The 16,482-nt window shown below is 32.6% G+C and overlaps 1 protein-coding gene across 1 annotated transcript; it reads right to left on the reverse strand.

The window, feature by feature from the left end:
• Positions 1-606: 606 nt before the first annotated feature.
• On the reverse strand, positions 607-12,573 carry LOC131637866 (uncharacterized). Its single transcript, XM_058908435.1, has 8 exons — positions 12,348-12,573; positions 9,691-9,821; positions 8,909-9,156; positions 3,581-3,712; positions 3,334-3,490; positions 2,550-2,689; positions 2,435-2,470; positions 607-1,766 (listed from the first exon to the last, which is right to left on the reverse strand). The coding sequence occupies exons 2-8, from the start codon at positions 9,764-9,766 to the stop codon at positions 969-971; spliced, it is 1,587 nt and encodes a 528-aa protein (XP_058764418.1). The 5' UTR covers positions 9,767-9,821; positions 12,348-12,573; the 3' UTR covers positions 607-968.
• Between the last annotated feature and the right edge of the window lie 3,909 nt (positions 12,574-16,482).

A 16,482-nucleotide genomic window follows, 5' to 3' on the forward strand; every position in this document is an offset into this window, starting at 1 on the left:
TCAAATAATAACCCTAAAAAATTTGAAATTACTGGTAAAATCTAGTGAAAATTTCAAAATTTTCTAGTAAAGTCTTTAGAAAATTTCTGGTAAAATCTCCCTAAAATTTTTAAATTTTCAATAAAATCTACTGAAAATTTCTGATAAAAATCTGCCGAAAATTTCAAATTTTCTAGTAAAAATCTCACTTTTCTAAAAATTTTCATTAACATCCAGAAGATTTTAAATTTTTTGATAAAAACTTTAAATAAAATTATTTTGTTCGTTTTATATATTTTGGAAGTGTCAAATATAAGGGTGGGGTGACAAGTTAATTTCTCCAACAATTCAGATCATCTACCCTCTACCGTTTACATTCATCCACCAAACACAATAGTGATGGGCACAGGAGGGTGCATTGGAAAGCACTCCTCACCATTAAACACCCCCACATTTTCAAGTGATATTTGAGAAACTTTCTATACTCAACTGACTATGTCCAAGAGCCCGAAACAACCCTTGGTCATCAACTAACATAATCTCAAGTTAATATAATAAACACACCAAGAAGATATTTAAACCCAAAATGCTAAAAATGAAATATCTAACAAAATGTCAAGTATAATATAAATAAATAAAAAATGTTTCAAACTAACTTGACCCTGGTCTGTACACATAACTCTGCCCACAAGGCACCTGTAAGGAAAAATGCAAATCTTTTGAAGATATGCTGGTTGGCCAGTACCACTGATGAAAACATACATCAGAACGGATTCAGAACCAACAGAAGACCTGTCTACAACACTAAAATACAGACATCTAAAAAACCTCCAAGGCAACAATATCTGCTAAGTTTTACATTCATGAAAAGATAAATATAACCCTATTCAACAAAACCATTAGCAATGTCATGTATAGAGATACAGCGGATGTTCTAAGTCACCTTTGTTTGCCTCAGAGAGATGCTCTAGGACTCAGAATTAGGAATTTTATTGGCGCGAGATGGGGACCATAGGCATTGAGGAGGACGGGTTGTAGTAGTTTCCATCAGAACCCTGAAAACCCTGATATGGATTCATTTGAGGTGTATAAGGAGATACATTGTTCATGGAAATCCCAGCTGCGGGATAGGCTGCCATATTTGACGGCTGTTGAATCACGCCATAGCTATATGCCATATTGTTAACAGGCCCTACATTCTGCATGAACTGCGGCACAGGGTATTGTTGAGGCATTGGTGGCGGTGGGGGTAGTGGGGGAGGTGATGATGAGGGTGGAGGTGGTGGCTCATTTGGAGTAGATTGCTGGTTGGATGAAGATGCATAGTGTTGGGTAGGTTCAGAAAGCGAAAAGGGAGGAAGTGGTTGTTGAGGATTCTGAGATGGCACATAAGATTGCCCATCATTCTCAAGCTTAGCCCTCTTTTCGGAGTGATAATCAGAAGAAGACTCTGACATCGGATTGCCTATGACACCTTCTGATGCTAAAGAGGATAGCACATAAGACAGCATCTGGGCAGAGGATGTGGATGCAGTCAGCTTTGCTGCCACTGCGGCGGCTGCAGACTTGCGTGGATCTTCCTCACCGTGTCCAGAATTTTGAGGATACATAATTTGTGGTGAATACATTAATGGGGCTGATAGCTCTCTGACGCCAGAATTAAAACTTGCAGGTGTCATGGAGGTCTGAATTTCCTTTGAGCTCTGTTCAACTAATGACTGAATATTGTTGCGGTTCAGTAACTGTTGGCAGGTATTGTTCGCATGTTCCCACTGAGCACTTGCAGCCTGAAATATTTTTAAGACAAGTAGTCAAGTACTCAAATATATGAAAGAGACTTGTGCGGCATTAGGCCACAACGTTCCCAAATTTCAACTTGAAGAGCAAACTTTTCCAAATTATCCCAATGCGTCTCTAAACAACAAATATTTTTCTGTTCTCACCTACTTTTTTCCTCAATTATCTGCTAGCTATTAAGAGATTTGATATACCTAAGTAACTTTCCACACATAACAACTATAGACGATCAATGCATATATAATGCATCAAAACAGTCGTATTGGTTAAAAATGCATTATAGTCATGTTCTACGTTATTAATTTGAAATGCATTACAATCAAAAAGGCTGCTGTGACATTTACTGGTTTCATATTGACGGAGTTTTAAATCATCCATCTGGTGGTTGGGAGCCATTTTCCAATAGATTAACTTAAAAGAAGGGTAAATATTAATTCTAAGGTACCCTCTCCTCTCAAGAGGGATATTTTAAAGTTATTCTATGATGCTCTTTTTCTAGTTTATGAGAAAAGCACTACAATTGTTTTAAACTAAAAAATTAGCTTCTACTGACTAAAGATAAATGATAGATAGAGTATTTTTAGTGCTCGTTTATTTCTAAAAATATACAGAATGAGAGCAGCTATAACTAATCAACAAGTTTGTGTAGGTTCCATACCTGGATCTGGCTACGAACTTGACCCAGCTTGAATTCCTGAGAACAAAAACATGTTAGAATAATACAGTTTTAGGTAGTTCTGCAGTTAAGTAAATTTATTGTGTTAAAAAAGAACCTGATCCTGAAGAGCCTCTCTCAGATGAGACACAAGGCCAGCTCTTGATGATTCTAGCGTTGTTAACTGCTCAATACAGTCCTTTAGTATGGCATTATGCCCCTGGAGCTCATTCACTACCGCAGATCCATGGAAGTTCCCTACACATAGATGATTGAGTCACATTAACAGGAAATGAATATAATAATGTTATTTACTTACCTTGACAACACAAGCTCAAAGAATAAAGATGAATTGTTTTTAAAAGCGAGTTATGATCAAACAGTAATTTGAGCTAATGCTGTCAATGACTAAACTAAAATGATCAAGTCACGTAACTTTAATGATTTCAACGAATTCAGCCAATCACTAACAACAAAATGACTTGGTCCGTGTAAATTCAATGGATTTCGATAGAAAATAATGGTGTGGATTTGAGTTTTCCTAGCTGCTCCTAGTAGTTAGTAAAAACGAGAGCAGTGTGCTGATTTTAAGAGCTAGGAAGAGATTATACAGCATGAGTCGTGTCATGACAGATTGACAACTCCATAGACAGGTTTACAAAATTATTTATGTGCGAAAGTTATTTTATTTATACTGGATGCTGCGTCTGACATGAGTTTACTATTTCAATCAACACCAATTAATCTTTTGACATTCGGGTAGAACAGATACAGTAGTAAATGAAAGCAAACAATGAAACTAAATGGGCAATGAGCTATGTTTGCTTAATGCAGAGCACTTGTGGATGAATCACAATTACTGCAATTAAGAAAAACAATTACCGTAATTAAATTTAACATACCTGAATTACTACCATGAACTATTTCCTTATCTGCTTTCTCAAGAAAGCTAATGGCATTCCTGCATTTGCTTAATACAACATCTTCATCTGTCTGCCCTGCATAAATATGTTGATAGCCCGAAACTATTTTATCCAATGCATTCCCAGCAGATGGCCTCTGCAAAAGGAAAAATAAGTATATAAATATGAGAATTGATATCAGCATGCAGAGTATATTTATGAATACAAATAAATGCAGAAACATTACCAGTTTCACATTCATAGGTTTCACATTTGTAGGTTTCACGTTCGTAGGTTTCAAATCATGCTTCCCAATAAATTCTTCCTTAAGAATTTGACCACGAGAACCAAAAACTTTTCTTTCTTCCCATATACCAACCTGCATAAAGGGGAGAAACATGATACATTCAATGAAATTCCATCGGAGCCAATATTAATATTTCACATGATTTATTGTAGCACAAACATTTTGTCAGAGCCCAGTGTTTTCCATGAAAATTGTTATGTACCTTTAATATTGCTATGTAGTATATTTCTTATTTCTCTAGGTGATGTGGGATTAAACCTACCATATTAACTCATCACACAAGTGGGATTAAACCTACCACATTAACACATCACACAAGGCAGCTGGTGAAAAACACAGTATATGTTGGAATTTCCGCCTTCATTGCAATCATTGCAGTCCGCCTCTATCGCCTAATTGTGACATTTGGCTTCACTGCAGCCTCCAACACTTTCATTGTATTGGGTTTGAATGGGTGGATTTAGTCCCACATTGTTTAGAGATATAGTATGTGTAATGTTTATAAAGCTTGGGCAAGTTGAGAAACAAGTGTGAGTTGTGTGGAGAAACAAGTGCGAGTTCAAAGTCCCACATTGCTTAGAAAAGTGGAGGTTGAGCACTTCATAAATGAGAGGACTCATACACTTATCACCTTAAGGTTTTTGGTGAATATGTGGTGTCTCTCATTTGTTTGTGTGAGTCTTTGACCTTTAGGTGAGTGTTTGACCCAAAGTGAGTGTGATTTGTGTGGAGAAACAAGTGAGTTATAAGTCCCACATTGTTTAGAAAAGTGGAGGTTGAGCACTTTATAAATGAGAGGATCCACACATCTATCACCTTAAGGTTTTTGGTGAATATGTAGAGTCTCTCATTTGTTTGTGTGAGAGTTTGACCCAATGTGAATGCTTCTCTCTCATGATAACCTATCAGAGCAACCCTCACCTTACAACTTACAAGCCAAAGTTAGATCAGACTCTAATTATAATATAGTATCAAAGCCTATATTGAGGCATCAAAGTCCAAAAGTGTTAAGGGTGAGGGGTGTATTGAGAAGATCCCAAGTCCCATATTGGTTAGAGATAAAATTAAAAAAAAATTCATATAAAGTGACACCCCCTCACATTTACAAGTCGGTTTTGTAGGGATGAGTTAGGTCAAACTCTAATTCTAATAGTATACAAACTACAAGTTCATTTATGGTTTGAAACAAGCAACAATGGTTTTGTAGGGATGAGTTAGGTCAAACTCTAATTCTAATAGTATACAAACTACAAGTTCATTTATGGTTTGAAACAAGCAACAATGGTCTGGTATAGTTGAATAGAATCTAACTCAGTCAAAGTTGGATCCAGGAATAGTTAAAATAAATCAACTCGATATATGAAATAAATTGATTGCGTTTGCAGCTTGTGATGTTGCTTTAAGTAGACTACAAATGTGAATTGTCTACCTTATCTTGTTACGTGACCTGTGGAAACCCCAGTCTGCTTTTGAAATCACCGTGAGATCAAGTTTGGACAAATATAGATGGAAGCACCAGAAGTGAATTTTCTGTTGTCAAGATTTTCTGCCCAACTATCATCAAGGTAAGCTTTTAGAGGGAGCAGCGGGAAATATTGAGTATGCAATGACTGAAGAGAATGTCAATTAGAGATGTGCTCACATTAGGATTAAGACGTGAAGGAGAAAAGTGGAGGTTGAGCACTTTATAAATGAGAGGACCCATACACATCACCTTAAGGTTTTTTGGTGAATATGTGGTGTCTTTCTCATTTGTTTGGGTGAGTGCTTGACCCAATGTAAATGTTTTCCCTTCATGATAACCCATCAGTGGTATTAGAGCCGATGGTTCGAGTAAGGGATTGGTTCCTTGTCTCGAAAGTCTTCCTAACACGGTGGTCCGGTGGCGTGTCCCGTTGAAGTGCCCATAACGAGATACCTTTGAAGTGTCCATGACGAGATAAGGGTGTCTCTCAACGGCGGTACAAGCACGTGGATGAAAGAGTTTCCGCTTGAGGGAGATCATAGTGGATGGACTCACACTTGAGGGGGAGAATGTTGAGAAACAAGTGTGAGTTGTGTGGAAAAACAAGTGTGAGTTCTAAGTCCCACATTACTTAAAAAAGTGGAGATTAAACACTTTATAAATGAGAGGACCCATACACCTATCACCTTAAAATTTTGGGTGAATATGTGGTGTCTCTCATTTTCTGTTGTCGGGATTTTCTGCCCAACTATCACCAACGTAAGCTTTTAGAGGGAGCAGCAGGAAATATTGAGTATGCAATGACTGAAGAGAATGTCAGTTGGAGATGTCCTCACATTAGGATTAGGGTGTGAAGGAGAAAAATATGCAGCAACAGAAAAATGTATGGATGGATTAAATGACTAATAAATGTGACTGCAGGTAGTTTCAGGATGCTGTAAGAATCCAAGGGATGTTGGGACAGCTTTTGAAGACACGAGAAGATTAGAAGCAGGGGTAGATTAAGTGGAGACACATTTGTCACCCAGGGGATAGTAGAACAATGTTGGAAGAAACAAGAGGAATGGAAACAGGTAAACTGAATGGAGAGACATTTAGGAACTGGAGCAAGGATCTGAAAGCTTGAAACAGTTTGCAATATGGGAATTTGGACTCCTAAACTGCACATCTTTGGAGATGTTCAATCTGCCAAAGGGTGAAAGGCATTTTTGTAGCCTTTGTGGGAAGTTCAATAGCCTAGAAAAAAGTATTCGTGTGATCCAAAATAAAGTTTATGAGAATTGTAGGGCTTTAGGGAAAACAAGCACAAACATTCTGAGTAACTCTTAAGTTGTAATCACTGGCCTGTTTGAAAAGAAAGAGGTAAGAGGTGGTAAAGTTGAGAAGGGCGGTAGGATTGTCCCCACTTATAAACACATATTCAGGTCATATATTGTCTGATGTGGGACTCTTAACACACCCCTCACGCCAGGACTAGACAACTGAAGCGTGAAAATAAATGGTGGATAGCCTGATAGCGCGTAGGAGATAAAATAAACAAACCAAAACCTTGGAGAACAAAAACAGGTCAAAATCGATCAAACAGCTGCATAAAATCCATAAAAAAAATGAGACTCACAATCTAGAAGAAATAAAAAACAAACCAAAAGGATCTAACAAGTCAAATGGAATCAATGCCCCAACAAAACAAAATGGCCGAAGGACCTCAACAAAGACCAACAAAACATGTAGAAACAGGCCTAGAACACACCTAAAACCAATGACTTGCGTGACAGTCCGAAGAAGGCAGTGTTTCGGCAGGTGACAGCTCGACTGGTTCTGCTTCTTCTGAAGGTGACTTAGTTATAAAATCTCGCTGAAAATTTTCTGGTAACAGACAGGGCGACAGTAGATTGAGCTTTGATCAACTACAGTCCTTGTGATTGAAAACTATGAATAGGCAAAGGGCCGTGAGGGTGACTACAAATTGAATTCAGAACACCTAATATTCCCAAACTTTCAAGAACTCAGCAGCCGAAATGGTAAGACAAGTCCATGGAGTATGGTAATGGTACCACTCCGATACCATGTTGAAGTTATGGAGTTTTAAATAAAAGGGCAATAGAACTATTAAGGACTTCATATATAATAATAATAGTGGGCAATAGAACTATTAAGGACTTCATATATAATAATAATAGTGTTACCACCAATAACGGACTTTGAATATGATAATAGAGAAAACAAAGAATTGAAAGTGAAACCAGTAAATGATTACATTGGAGTATTTTAACCATCGGATTGATTGGCTTGGCTAGCGTCCAGTAAGAAAGTTATCTTCATCAAGCTCCATATAAATGGAGTGTGAGAGAAGGTAAATGAGGCACTTGTTAGAACTTTATGTACCGGAACAATATTCAGTAATGGTGTGTAGATTGAAAAAGTATGGCTAACATTTTGCAAAGAAAGGGAAGCAGGTGCTATTGAAGTTGCCATTAGGATCAATTGGCTCGGGATACCATACTAGATTCAGAGTATGGTACCACTCCGATACCATACTAGCAGGTGCAAAAACTCTATTATCGATTAGAGAGAGTACAAAGACAGCTAGAGATAGAATTTGTGAAATTATAGCTGAACTGTATTCGAAATTAGTTGGTTGGTTAAAATCTATTATAGGACAAATACTTCCAGTAAGATGAACGGTTTAATTTAACTACAACCTAAAGTATGCCGTATAAGAAATATGAGCTAATGTCATAGAACTTTAATTGTGGCAGAAAATAGTAGTAATGTGGATTTCAAACAGAATTTTGATACATAGGACTTTTACTGTGGCAGTAGCTAAGCTCCTCCCCACTAAACCGGCTTATAAAGAGAGAGGTATCCATTCTTTATAAGCTCTTTTCTGGCTTTATCTAGTCAGTGTTAGACTTGAGTTTTTCCAATGCACCCTATTAAGCCCAACACTATTAGAATTGGTATGTGGAAAATATGGTGAGAGGTCGGATGGATCCAAGGATAACTGTATATACCATCTTTGGAATCAAGAAATAAGTGCGCAGTACTGTGATAGAAATGAATTGGTTGGTAATAATCTATAACATAACGGCTACATATAATAAGCTGAGTAGTTTAATTACAGTCTACTTAGTTAGTTAGGTAATAACAGAAGGCTTAACTACGGAAAAGCTATTACAAATAATAGTTCACATACACGACATTCTCAGAAGACTTTCTTTTTCGTATTAACTGAAAATGAAAAGTTGCATGATGCAGAGAGATTACAACAAGTATTTAGACTGAGACTGAGACTGCATAACTATGACAGATATGCATAGACTGAACTGAATGCAAAATTGACGCTAACAACTAAATCTATGAAAAGATAAGATACAGCTAGAATTATTCTAAAGCCCAAGAAACCCTTTCTCTCATAGTATATGTATATATTAAATACTAGAACATACTGATTTTTTTATATCATTCAAGTTCAAAGTAGAGCATTATACTACTAGTATCAGATCAGATCCAAGTAGATTAAACACTAAGTCTTTAATTTTTCGGTTTTTCCTATTGCCATACAATTCATGAACAAAATAAAGAACGTAAATTAATTAAGAACAGACACATTGCATTCCACAGTAGAGTCAACGTAGCCAAAGAAAGCAGAAGAGATTAATCAAAGTTATTAATCATATTTTGTAGATTGAAAGGTTAAAAAAAAACGGTAGAGCTTTGGTCAATAAATGGAAAAAAGAAGAAGAGATAAAGTAAAAAACATGCATCATTCACAGATTAAGAAACATGAAATATCAAAGTACCAGTCGAAGTGCTTGACTCCTAGCATGTTCGTCTCCATTCTGAGTGACATCTCGAAGACAGTCTGGAAGAACCTTCCAAAATTCACCGACAAATTCAGAACCCTTTCGCCTGCTGTTTTGTATAATATCATTTGCAAGGAACAGAAATGCCAATTTCTTTTCATGCGGAGAGCAATGGAACTGTTTAGCCCATGTTTCAACAACTTGTTTGGCTTTGTTCATATGAAATATGCACCAATGTGACAAAGCTTGATCAAATTAAGGAAAATATCTAAGGAGTGGAGAATATTTATAAGCAATAAATATAGAGAAATCAACCATATACATATTTACGAGTGAGCTTGTGTGTGAGAATGAGAGAGTCCAAGCACTTATGCAGGTTAATATGGTACAAGATTATTGTTAGCCTTCATTTGGTAAAGAAGGAAATAACAGTTATATTGCATTGTTTACAACTAGTAAATGTGCAGAACTTCATAACCAGTTCAGCAGTTGAGAAAGGGGGGTATTCACTGTTGCAATAAACCAAGAGGAGAGGAGGGTGTTTAGCAAACCAAGCGAAGGAAGATTAAGCCCCTAACAACATTACAAGGCGAATGCTCTAACTTCAAAATAATGCGTAACTAAATAAGGATATTAGGTGATGTTAGACAGTAAAACCATGGATGAACAAACTCAATAAATAGGAAACAGATGGAAAAAAAAAAACTTGAACAATGCAATATTGAATAAAAACAGGGGAAAAAATACATTATAGCCCACAAAACGATCTTGAAGGATACTCTCTATGCTTGTCTGCGAGCCATTCAGCTTGGCTAGTTTTTCCACTAAAATCTGTGAATTGAATGTGCTACCCATCTTTCCAATTAAAGTTGGCACAGCTATCAACTAAAATTCCAACTTCAATCAAAACCTTTAAAAAAGAAAACAAGGGAAACACAGACGTTAGAGCAGAATAAAGCATCGTGAAAAAAATCATATAAAAATAGATGGAAGAGAAGATATATTTTGATTAAAACACAAGCACACACATAGCTGTTACACCCACAAAAAAAAAAAAAAAAAGTAGATTGAGGAACCGTTCAATAGAAGATTTTCGGCTAAATGTCGTTGTTTTGAAATTTACTCATCCCTCCCTAAAGAAGTAGGTCAATAAGACAAATTTGACCGACTAGAAAATTATTTATAATTAGTTACATACATAAAAGAGTATAGAATTTATTTGTGGCCCCACAGGTCACAGGCAAATGCACTACATCGCCAACAATACAAACGAGTATCAAAACAATTGCAGGCCCAATTAACATGGTTTGGGTAAACCAAACAGTGAATATAAGGGTTTACAACAGAAGTCATTTTGCACTAGGTGGGTTAGATTTCAAAAGAAATCATAATCCCCTCTCATAAATAATGCTTAAAGACAAACCATCTGAGTATAAATCCTTCTTTTTTCCTATAGTTTTTAAAAATACCACTCTACCTCTAACTACAGGTAGGACTGTCATCCATTTAGGGTTTCTACAAGTTTTTTTCAGACATGACTAAAACTTAACTGATAAGTTGACGCTTTAAATGATAGATAGACATTAACACAGCTAGGGCATCAACGAGTTACATATCAGTATTACAAATCTACAATTGGATTGAGTTTTAAAAAAAATATATTGTTTTGCAATAAACCACCTATGAGAGACTAAGCAAACAATCCATAAAAAGATTGAGATTTATCAAATTTATTGGCAGATTAATTTTAGCTTTATTAATTATAAATTTGCAATGTAAAATGAAACTTTTATACATAAATGTAAGTTAATTTATGCCCTGATCCAATGAGAGATTATATTGCCATTTATATGCAATCAGATATATGAAAAAAGATACAAAGAGACATGCATACGAGGACAAACTGCCAATACGCATGGATGAATAGTGGACAAACAAGCATGTGCTTTCTAATATTTATGACATCAAAACCACTTACACGAATGAATATGTGACAGACATGTAAACATATAGCATTACTTATGACATCAAACAAGCATGGAAAAGTGTGTGACAGACACACTTGCTTGCCAATACTGATGCCATCAAACCCCAAGCCACAACCAAAACACATAAACCAGAAACACAGTTGTAAAACATATAAGCAAAAGAAACACAAGTAAACGTCAGCAGTTCTCAGATGCATCACATCAAACAGCGCTTCCGATGAAAACCAAATCCTCCACATTACTACCTTAGCACATAAAGTTTCCATTGAGCTTCTAAAAATTAACATCATGATGAAAATTATGCAATATAATGATCTCTAGCGGAAAAAAAACTAAAGACCATGAACTCACATTTACAAATTTCATAATCAAACGACTAATATATACTAAGTAATGGATACACATGTGACAGACACACATCCACTTACCAATATAAATGACACCAAACCAAAACACATAAAGGGTAAAATACAGATAAAAACGTATAAGTAATAGAAACAAATATAAATGCCGGCAGTTCTCATATTCATTAGATCAACCAGCTCCAGATGAAAACCAAATCCTCCACCTTAGCACATGAAGTTTCACAATCATGATAAAAATTACGCAGAATAATCATCACAGACAAAAAAAATTCATAGTCCATCAACTCACATTGAAAGGCATCAAAAATACAAATTTCATAACCAATCATGAAAAAATTAATACACATTTCATCGTGATGACACATTTCATCATGATCAATCAATCTTGAGATAGACTCTGCCTGCCATAACCTCAGCAAGACTGTATCAGAATTCTCCAATCAAACAAACCATTGAGAAAACCCTAAATCACAGCCAGCTCTCAGATGCATAAAATCAGATTTTTCCAGATGTAAAATCACATCATCCAATTTCTCACACGAAACAAAATTTCCTCATAAACTTCATAAAATTCACATAAAAATAACAATCATCTGATATAATCATCTCAGTCACAAAAAAACCTAAATTTTTTTACAATTACTAGTTGCCACAGGCACAGACCATACAATATACACTCACACCTAAAGGCATCAAGTTCAAAATCCATAATCAATCAGATTCAACATGAATATGCATATTTATTAGGGATTAATTAATCACCATAACTTCATCTGAACTGTATCAGAATTCTCCAACCAAAAAACAGTCTCATCATCATTGAGCTCATCAACAGATAAACAAATTGCACAAACTTGATAATAAAAAAAATAATAAAAAATTTAAAAAATAATCTCCTTCAGTTCATTCTATGATTAATTCAACAAAACAAAATTGTACTAAATTAAAAATCATATCACAATCAAAAAATAAAAAATAAAAAAACCTCAATCAATTGCAGCATACAAGAGTATATATAACAAAGTAAAAAAAGCTAAATACGAAATTGAAAGCGAAGAATCAAGAATTGAAGAGTGTACGTACATAAGAGAAGCGACGAAGAATGTTGGTGAGGATAAGCAAAAACCGAAAACAATGACGAATTGTTGCGAATTATTTTCCGGAGATAAAGGTGCGAGAGAGAAAAAGAGTGTCAGAGAGAAGTGAGAAGAAGAAGAAGAAGCATAGTTTGAGAGGAGAAGCAGTTTGAGTTTTAAGTTCGGCTTTTGCGTTGCGTTTGTGTTTCACGGAGCGTACATTTTATATTCATTCTCAATTGAAAGACAAACTACGAAACGCAATTAAACTGTATTCTATTTTGTTAATTCCGGAAATAGCCTTGTGAGGGGAAGTACTCCGTAGTTGTTTGTTGTGACTAACGGCGTCGTTTAAGGGGGGATTTTGATGTTGGGGGAAATGGGTTTTAGGGTATTTCGGTATTGTGTGATGTCAGCATTGTTCTTTGCTAGCCTTTCACTCTTTGAGATTTTTTTCTTCAATTGTAGTTTTTTTTTTTTTTTTGAGAAAAGTTTCTTTGGTTATTGACCTTGTGTTTTTTTAAAGAGATTGAATTAAATTGAGATAAATGCTTATTTTGCTTTTTTGAATAAAAAACATATAAATATATGTGATTTGTTGACTATATAAATATAAAAGTTTATACATATAATTAAAATTAAAGTTTTTTAATAGTTATATACTTTTCATATAAAAATGACATTTTTATGTAAAATTATGATAATTAATCTGAATCATTAGATTTTAAAATAAATTGTTGAGATTATATGTCAATTTTTTCTCTCTTCTCCATCATCTATTTTAATAATGGAGAAAAGAAAAAAAATAATTGACACATAATCTCCACTTTTAAAATCTAATAATTTAGATTCATTAACATGTTCTCACATAAAAATTGCATTCCCATATGATACGTCATTCTTATATATAATAATTATTAATGGTGTAAAAGTATTTTATAATGTCAATGAATCATAATTATTATATTATTTTTTAATTTAATTAATATGTATTTTATACTCTCGATTAATTATAATCGTTGATTTATTTAAAATATTCGTTTAAAAGTATTTTATAATATTAATGAATCATAATTATTATATTATTTTTTAATTTAATTGATATTTATTGATTGAGTAAAGATATTTTATACTCTCAGTTCATCGTAATCGTTGATTTATTTAAAATATTTAATTTTTATTATAATTTTCTTTAAAGTAAAGTAATACATTTGAATGATTATATTTTATTGATGGCGTAAAAACATTTACATTGAATTGCATAACAATTAAATTCATTTTTTAACATTGATTGATATTGTAGAAAAATTAATATTTTTAATACATCCATTCTATTGCTTTAATTTAAGTAAAATATTTATTTTGGTCTCTTACCTATATCCTTAGTTTAGATTGGTCATTTAATCTTTTTCTCGGGTCACCTTGGTCCCTTAACTTTCAAAAATTTTATTTTACTCCTTGTTTGTCTAATTAGGGACGAAAAAACTTTGAAATTAGTCGCTAAATTTGTCATTAATTAGACAAAAAAAACCTAAAATGAAACATTTAGAAGTCAAGGGATCAAGATAACACGAGAAAAAATCAAGGGACCGATATGAACCTAAAAGTATAGTTAATAGACCAAAATAAATATTTTGCCTTAGTTTATGTAAAATATTCGTAATTTAATGGATAAATATATATTTAAAATAGTGAGATAAATTTAATTGTTAATCCGTCCGATATAAAATAAGTGTTATAGTTAACACCTTAACACATATTTAAAAAATATAATAAATAAAAAATCAAATTTTTCTTTTTAATTATTTGTGTGTTCTAATTATCATTAATGTAAAATAATAGAATAATAAATATATAGAGTTAATTAAAAAGTAAATTAAAAAAGCCAAATATTTTTTTTGCATAGAATACTAAAAGTTACACTTATTTGAAGACAAATAATATTTTTAAATATGACAACTATTTTGAGACGGAGTAATTAGAAAAAATTTGACTAAAAAAAAATTTATATTAAAATTTAAAAAAAAAAATCGCGTAATTTGAAGCCATTTCAAATAAATATCCTTTAATTTTTAAAAAATGTTTAATTACTCTTTAATTTTTAAATTTTTGAAGAAGTTTTTTATACATGTTTAGAATACTCTAAAATATTTATTTACCAAATTTTAGAATTTTTTAAAATGCAAAGAATTAAATATGAATTTTTCAAATTTCAAAAAATAATGATAAAAGTAATGAAAATTTCGACTTAAAAAAAAAAATTTGAGTTCTTTTTTTCCAAGGAGCTTTTTAAAATATTCTAAACATGTCTACAAAAGAATCATTTAAAAATACACATTGATTTTATAGTAGGGACTAAAACTACGTGCACAATAATTTTGTAGGAACCAAAACATGTCATTTGTTTTTATAGGATTCAAAAACAAAATTTACTATTTTATAGGAACTAAAAGCATATTTAACCCTTTTTTATTTTATTTTTTAAAATTATATGTCTTTTAAGAAACACGGCAAATTATCTTATAAAAAATATATGTTACACGTCATTAAAAAAAAGGAAATGTTATAAATTTTCAGAGTAAAAATGTGAGAAGGAGATAAAAAAAAAAATTGAAATGATAAGATAAAAAATATAAATTACATGTCATCACAAAAATAGAAATATCATCAGCTTTTAACACAAAAGTTTTAAGAAAAATATTTAAAATTAAAATAAAAAGATTAATTTAATAAATGGGATAAATGGAAACAAAACTGTAATTTAATTTAAAATCAAATATATTTAAAATGTCTTGTAAAAGAAATTGTAGACAACCCTATTTATAAATAAACAAAAATAGACTTTATGGATAGTGGCAAATAACTAACAGATAAAAATGTAGATTAAATTAATAATATTTAATTTTTTAGTTCCTAAGTTATAAATATCAATAATTTATTTATATTAATATATGATAGTGTTATCAAAAATTAAATCTTACACCATCAATTTAAGATTATCTAACTCAATTACATACCATTTGAGCTACCGCACCTACAACATTTAATTTTTAATTATTAATGTAAATTTTTTGAAATAAAATATAATTAAAATTTAAAAGATAATTCAATGTATTTGATTTAAAATCTGTACTAAATACATTTTACTTTTCTTACTTTTTATATTTTAAAACAATTGATATTTTTAATTTATTAGCCAATTTTTATTACTTTTTTTTAACTTTATCATCTAAATATGCTATGTGTATCACTCTAACATTACTATCATTTATTTTACATTTATAATAAAAAATACACTAATATTTAATATTAATTTAATAAAACTATTATTTTTTCTACAATATATTATTTTATATTAATTTATAAAGGATATTCAAATGTGATAATTATTGTGACATGAAAAGAGAGTAAAAAAAGCTCAGATATTGAATATTTTCACTCTTTTTACTTTTTTTTAATATTTTCTCCTCCTATCTTTATTATATATGTTTTGGTTTTCTTTATTATTGTTCCGTTCATGAACTATAAATAGATGTAGTTGGAAAATTGATGATCTTGAATAATGGTGTTGATCTCCTTCACGCGGTGCGGGGTGGACATGCATGGTTAGCACTTCAACGTACAAGTCAGTTTCATGATTCATGATGAGTGTAGTAAAACCATTTTCTTCTAGTGAAACCATTTTCCAGAAGGAAAGAACTCAAACGTTCATACCAAGCTCTGGGAGCTTGTTTCAATCCGTATAATGATTTCTTTAATTTGAAAACATGATTTGGAGACATGGAGTCTTCAAAACCAGAAGGTTGGTGAACATAAACTTCTTCATCTATATAACCATTTAAGAAGGCACTCTTGACATCCATCTGATAAAGAGTGATGTTGTGTTGAGTGGCAAAAGAAATTAATAGACGAATAGATTCTAACCTGGCCACTGGTGCAAAGGTTTCTGTATAATCAATCCCTTCTTGCTGACTATAACCCTAAGCAACCAGTCTGGCTTTGTTTCTTACCACTTCACCTTTCTCACTTAGCTTGTTTCTGAAAACCCACTTAGTACCTATGATGTTAAATCCTTTTGGTCTAGGAACCAAGTCCCATACATCATTCCTTGTAAACTGATTTAGTTCTTCTTGCATGGCAAT

The sequence above is a fragment of the Vicia villosa genome, unplaced genomic scaffold (assembly GCF_029867415.1).
Source record: "Vicia villosa cultivar HV-30 ecotype Madison, WI unplaced genomic scaffold, Vvil1.0 ctg.002102F_1_1, whole genome shotgun sequence".
Classification (NCBI taxonomy): Eukaryota; Viridiplantae; Streptophyta; class Magnoliopsida; order Fabales; family Fabaceae; genus Vicia; species Vicia villosa.

Coding starts and splice junctions, on each gene's coding strand:
- LOC131637866 (XM_058908435.1), bottom strand. CDS start 9,766: ATGGGTAGCACATTCAATTCACAGATTTTAGTGGAAAAACTAGCCAAG. Junction 9,157..9,690: donor CTCGCAGACAAGCATAGAGA/GTATCCTTCAAG, acceptor AATTTGATCAAG/CTTTGTCACATTGGTGCATA. Junction 2,690..3,333: donor AGTTCATGGTAGTAATTCAG/GTATGTTAAATT, acceptor ATCTATGTGTAG/GGAACTTCCATGGATCTGCG.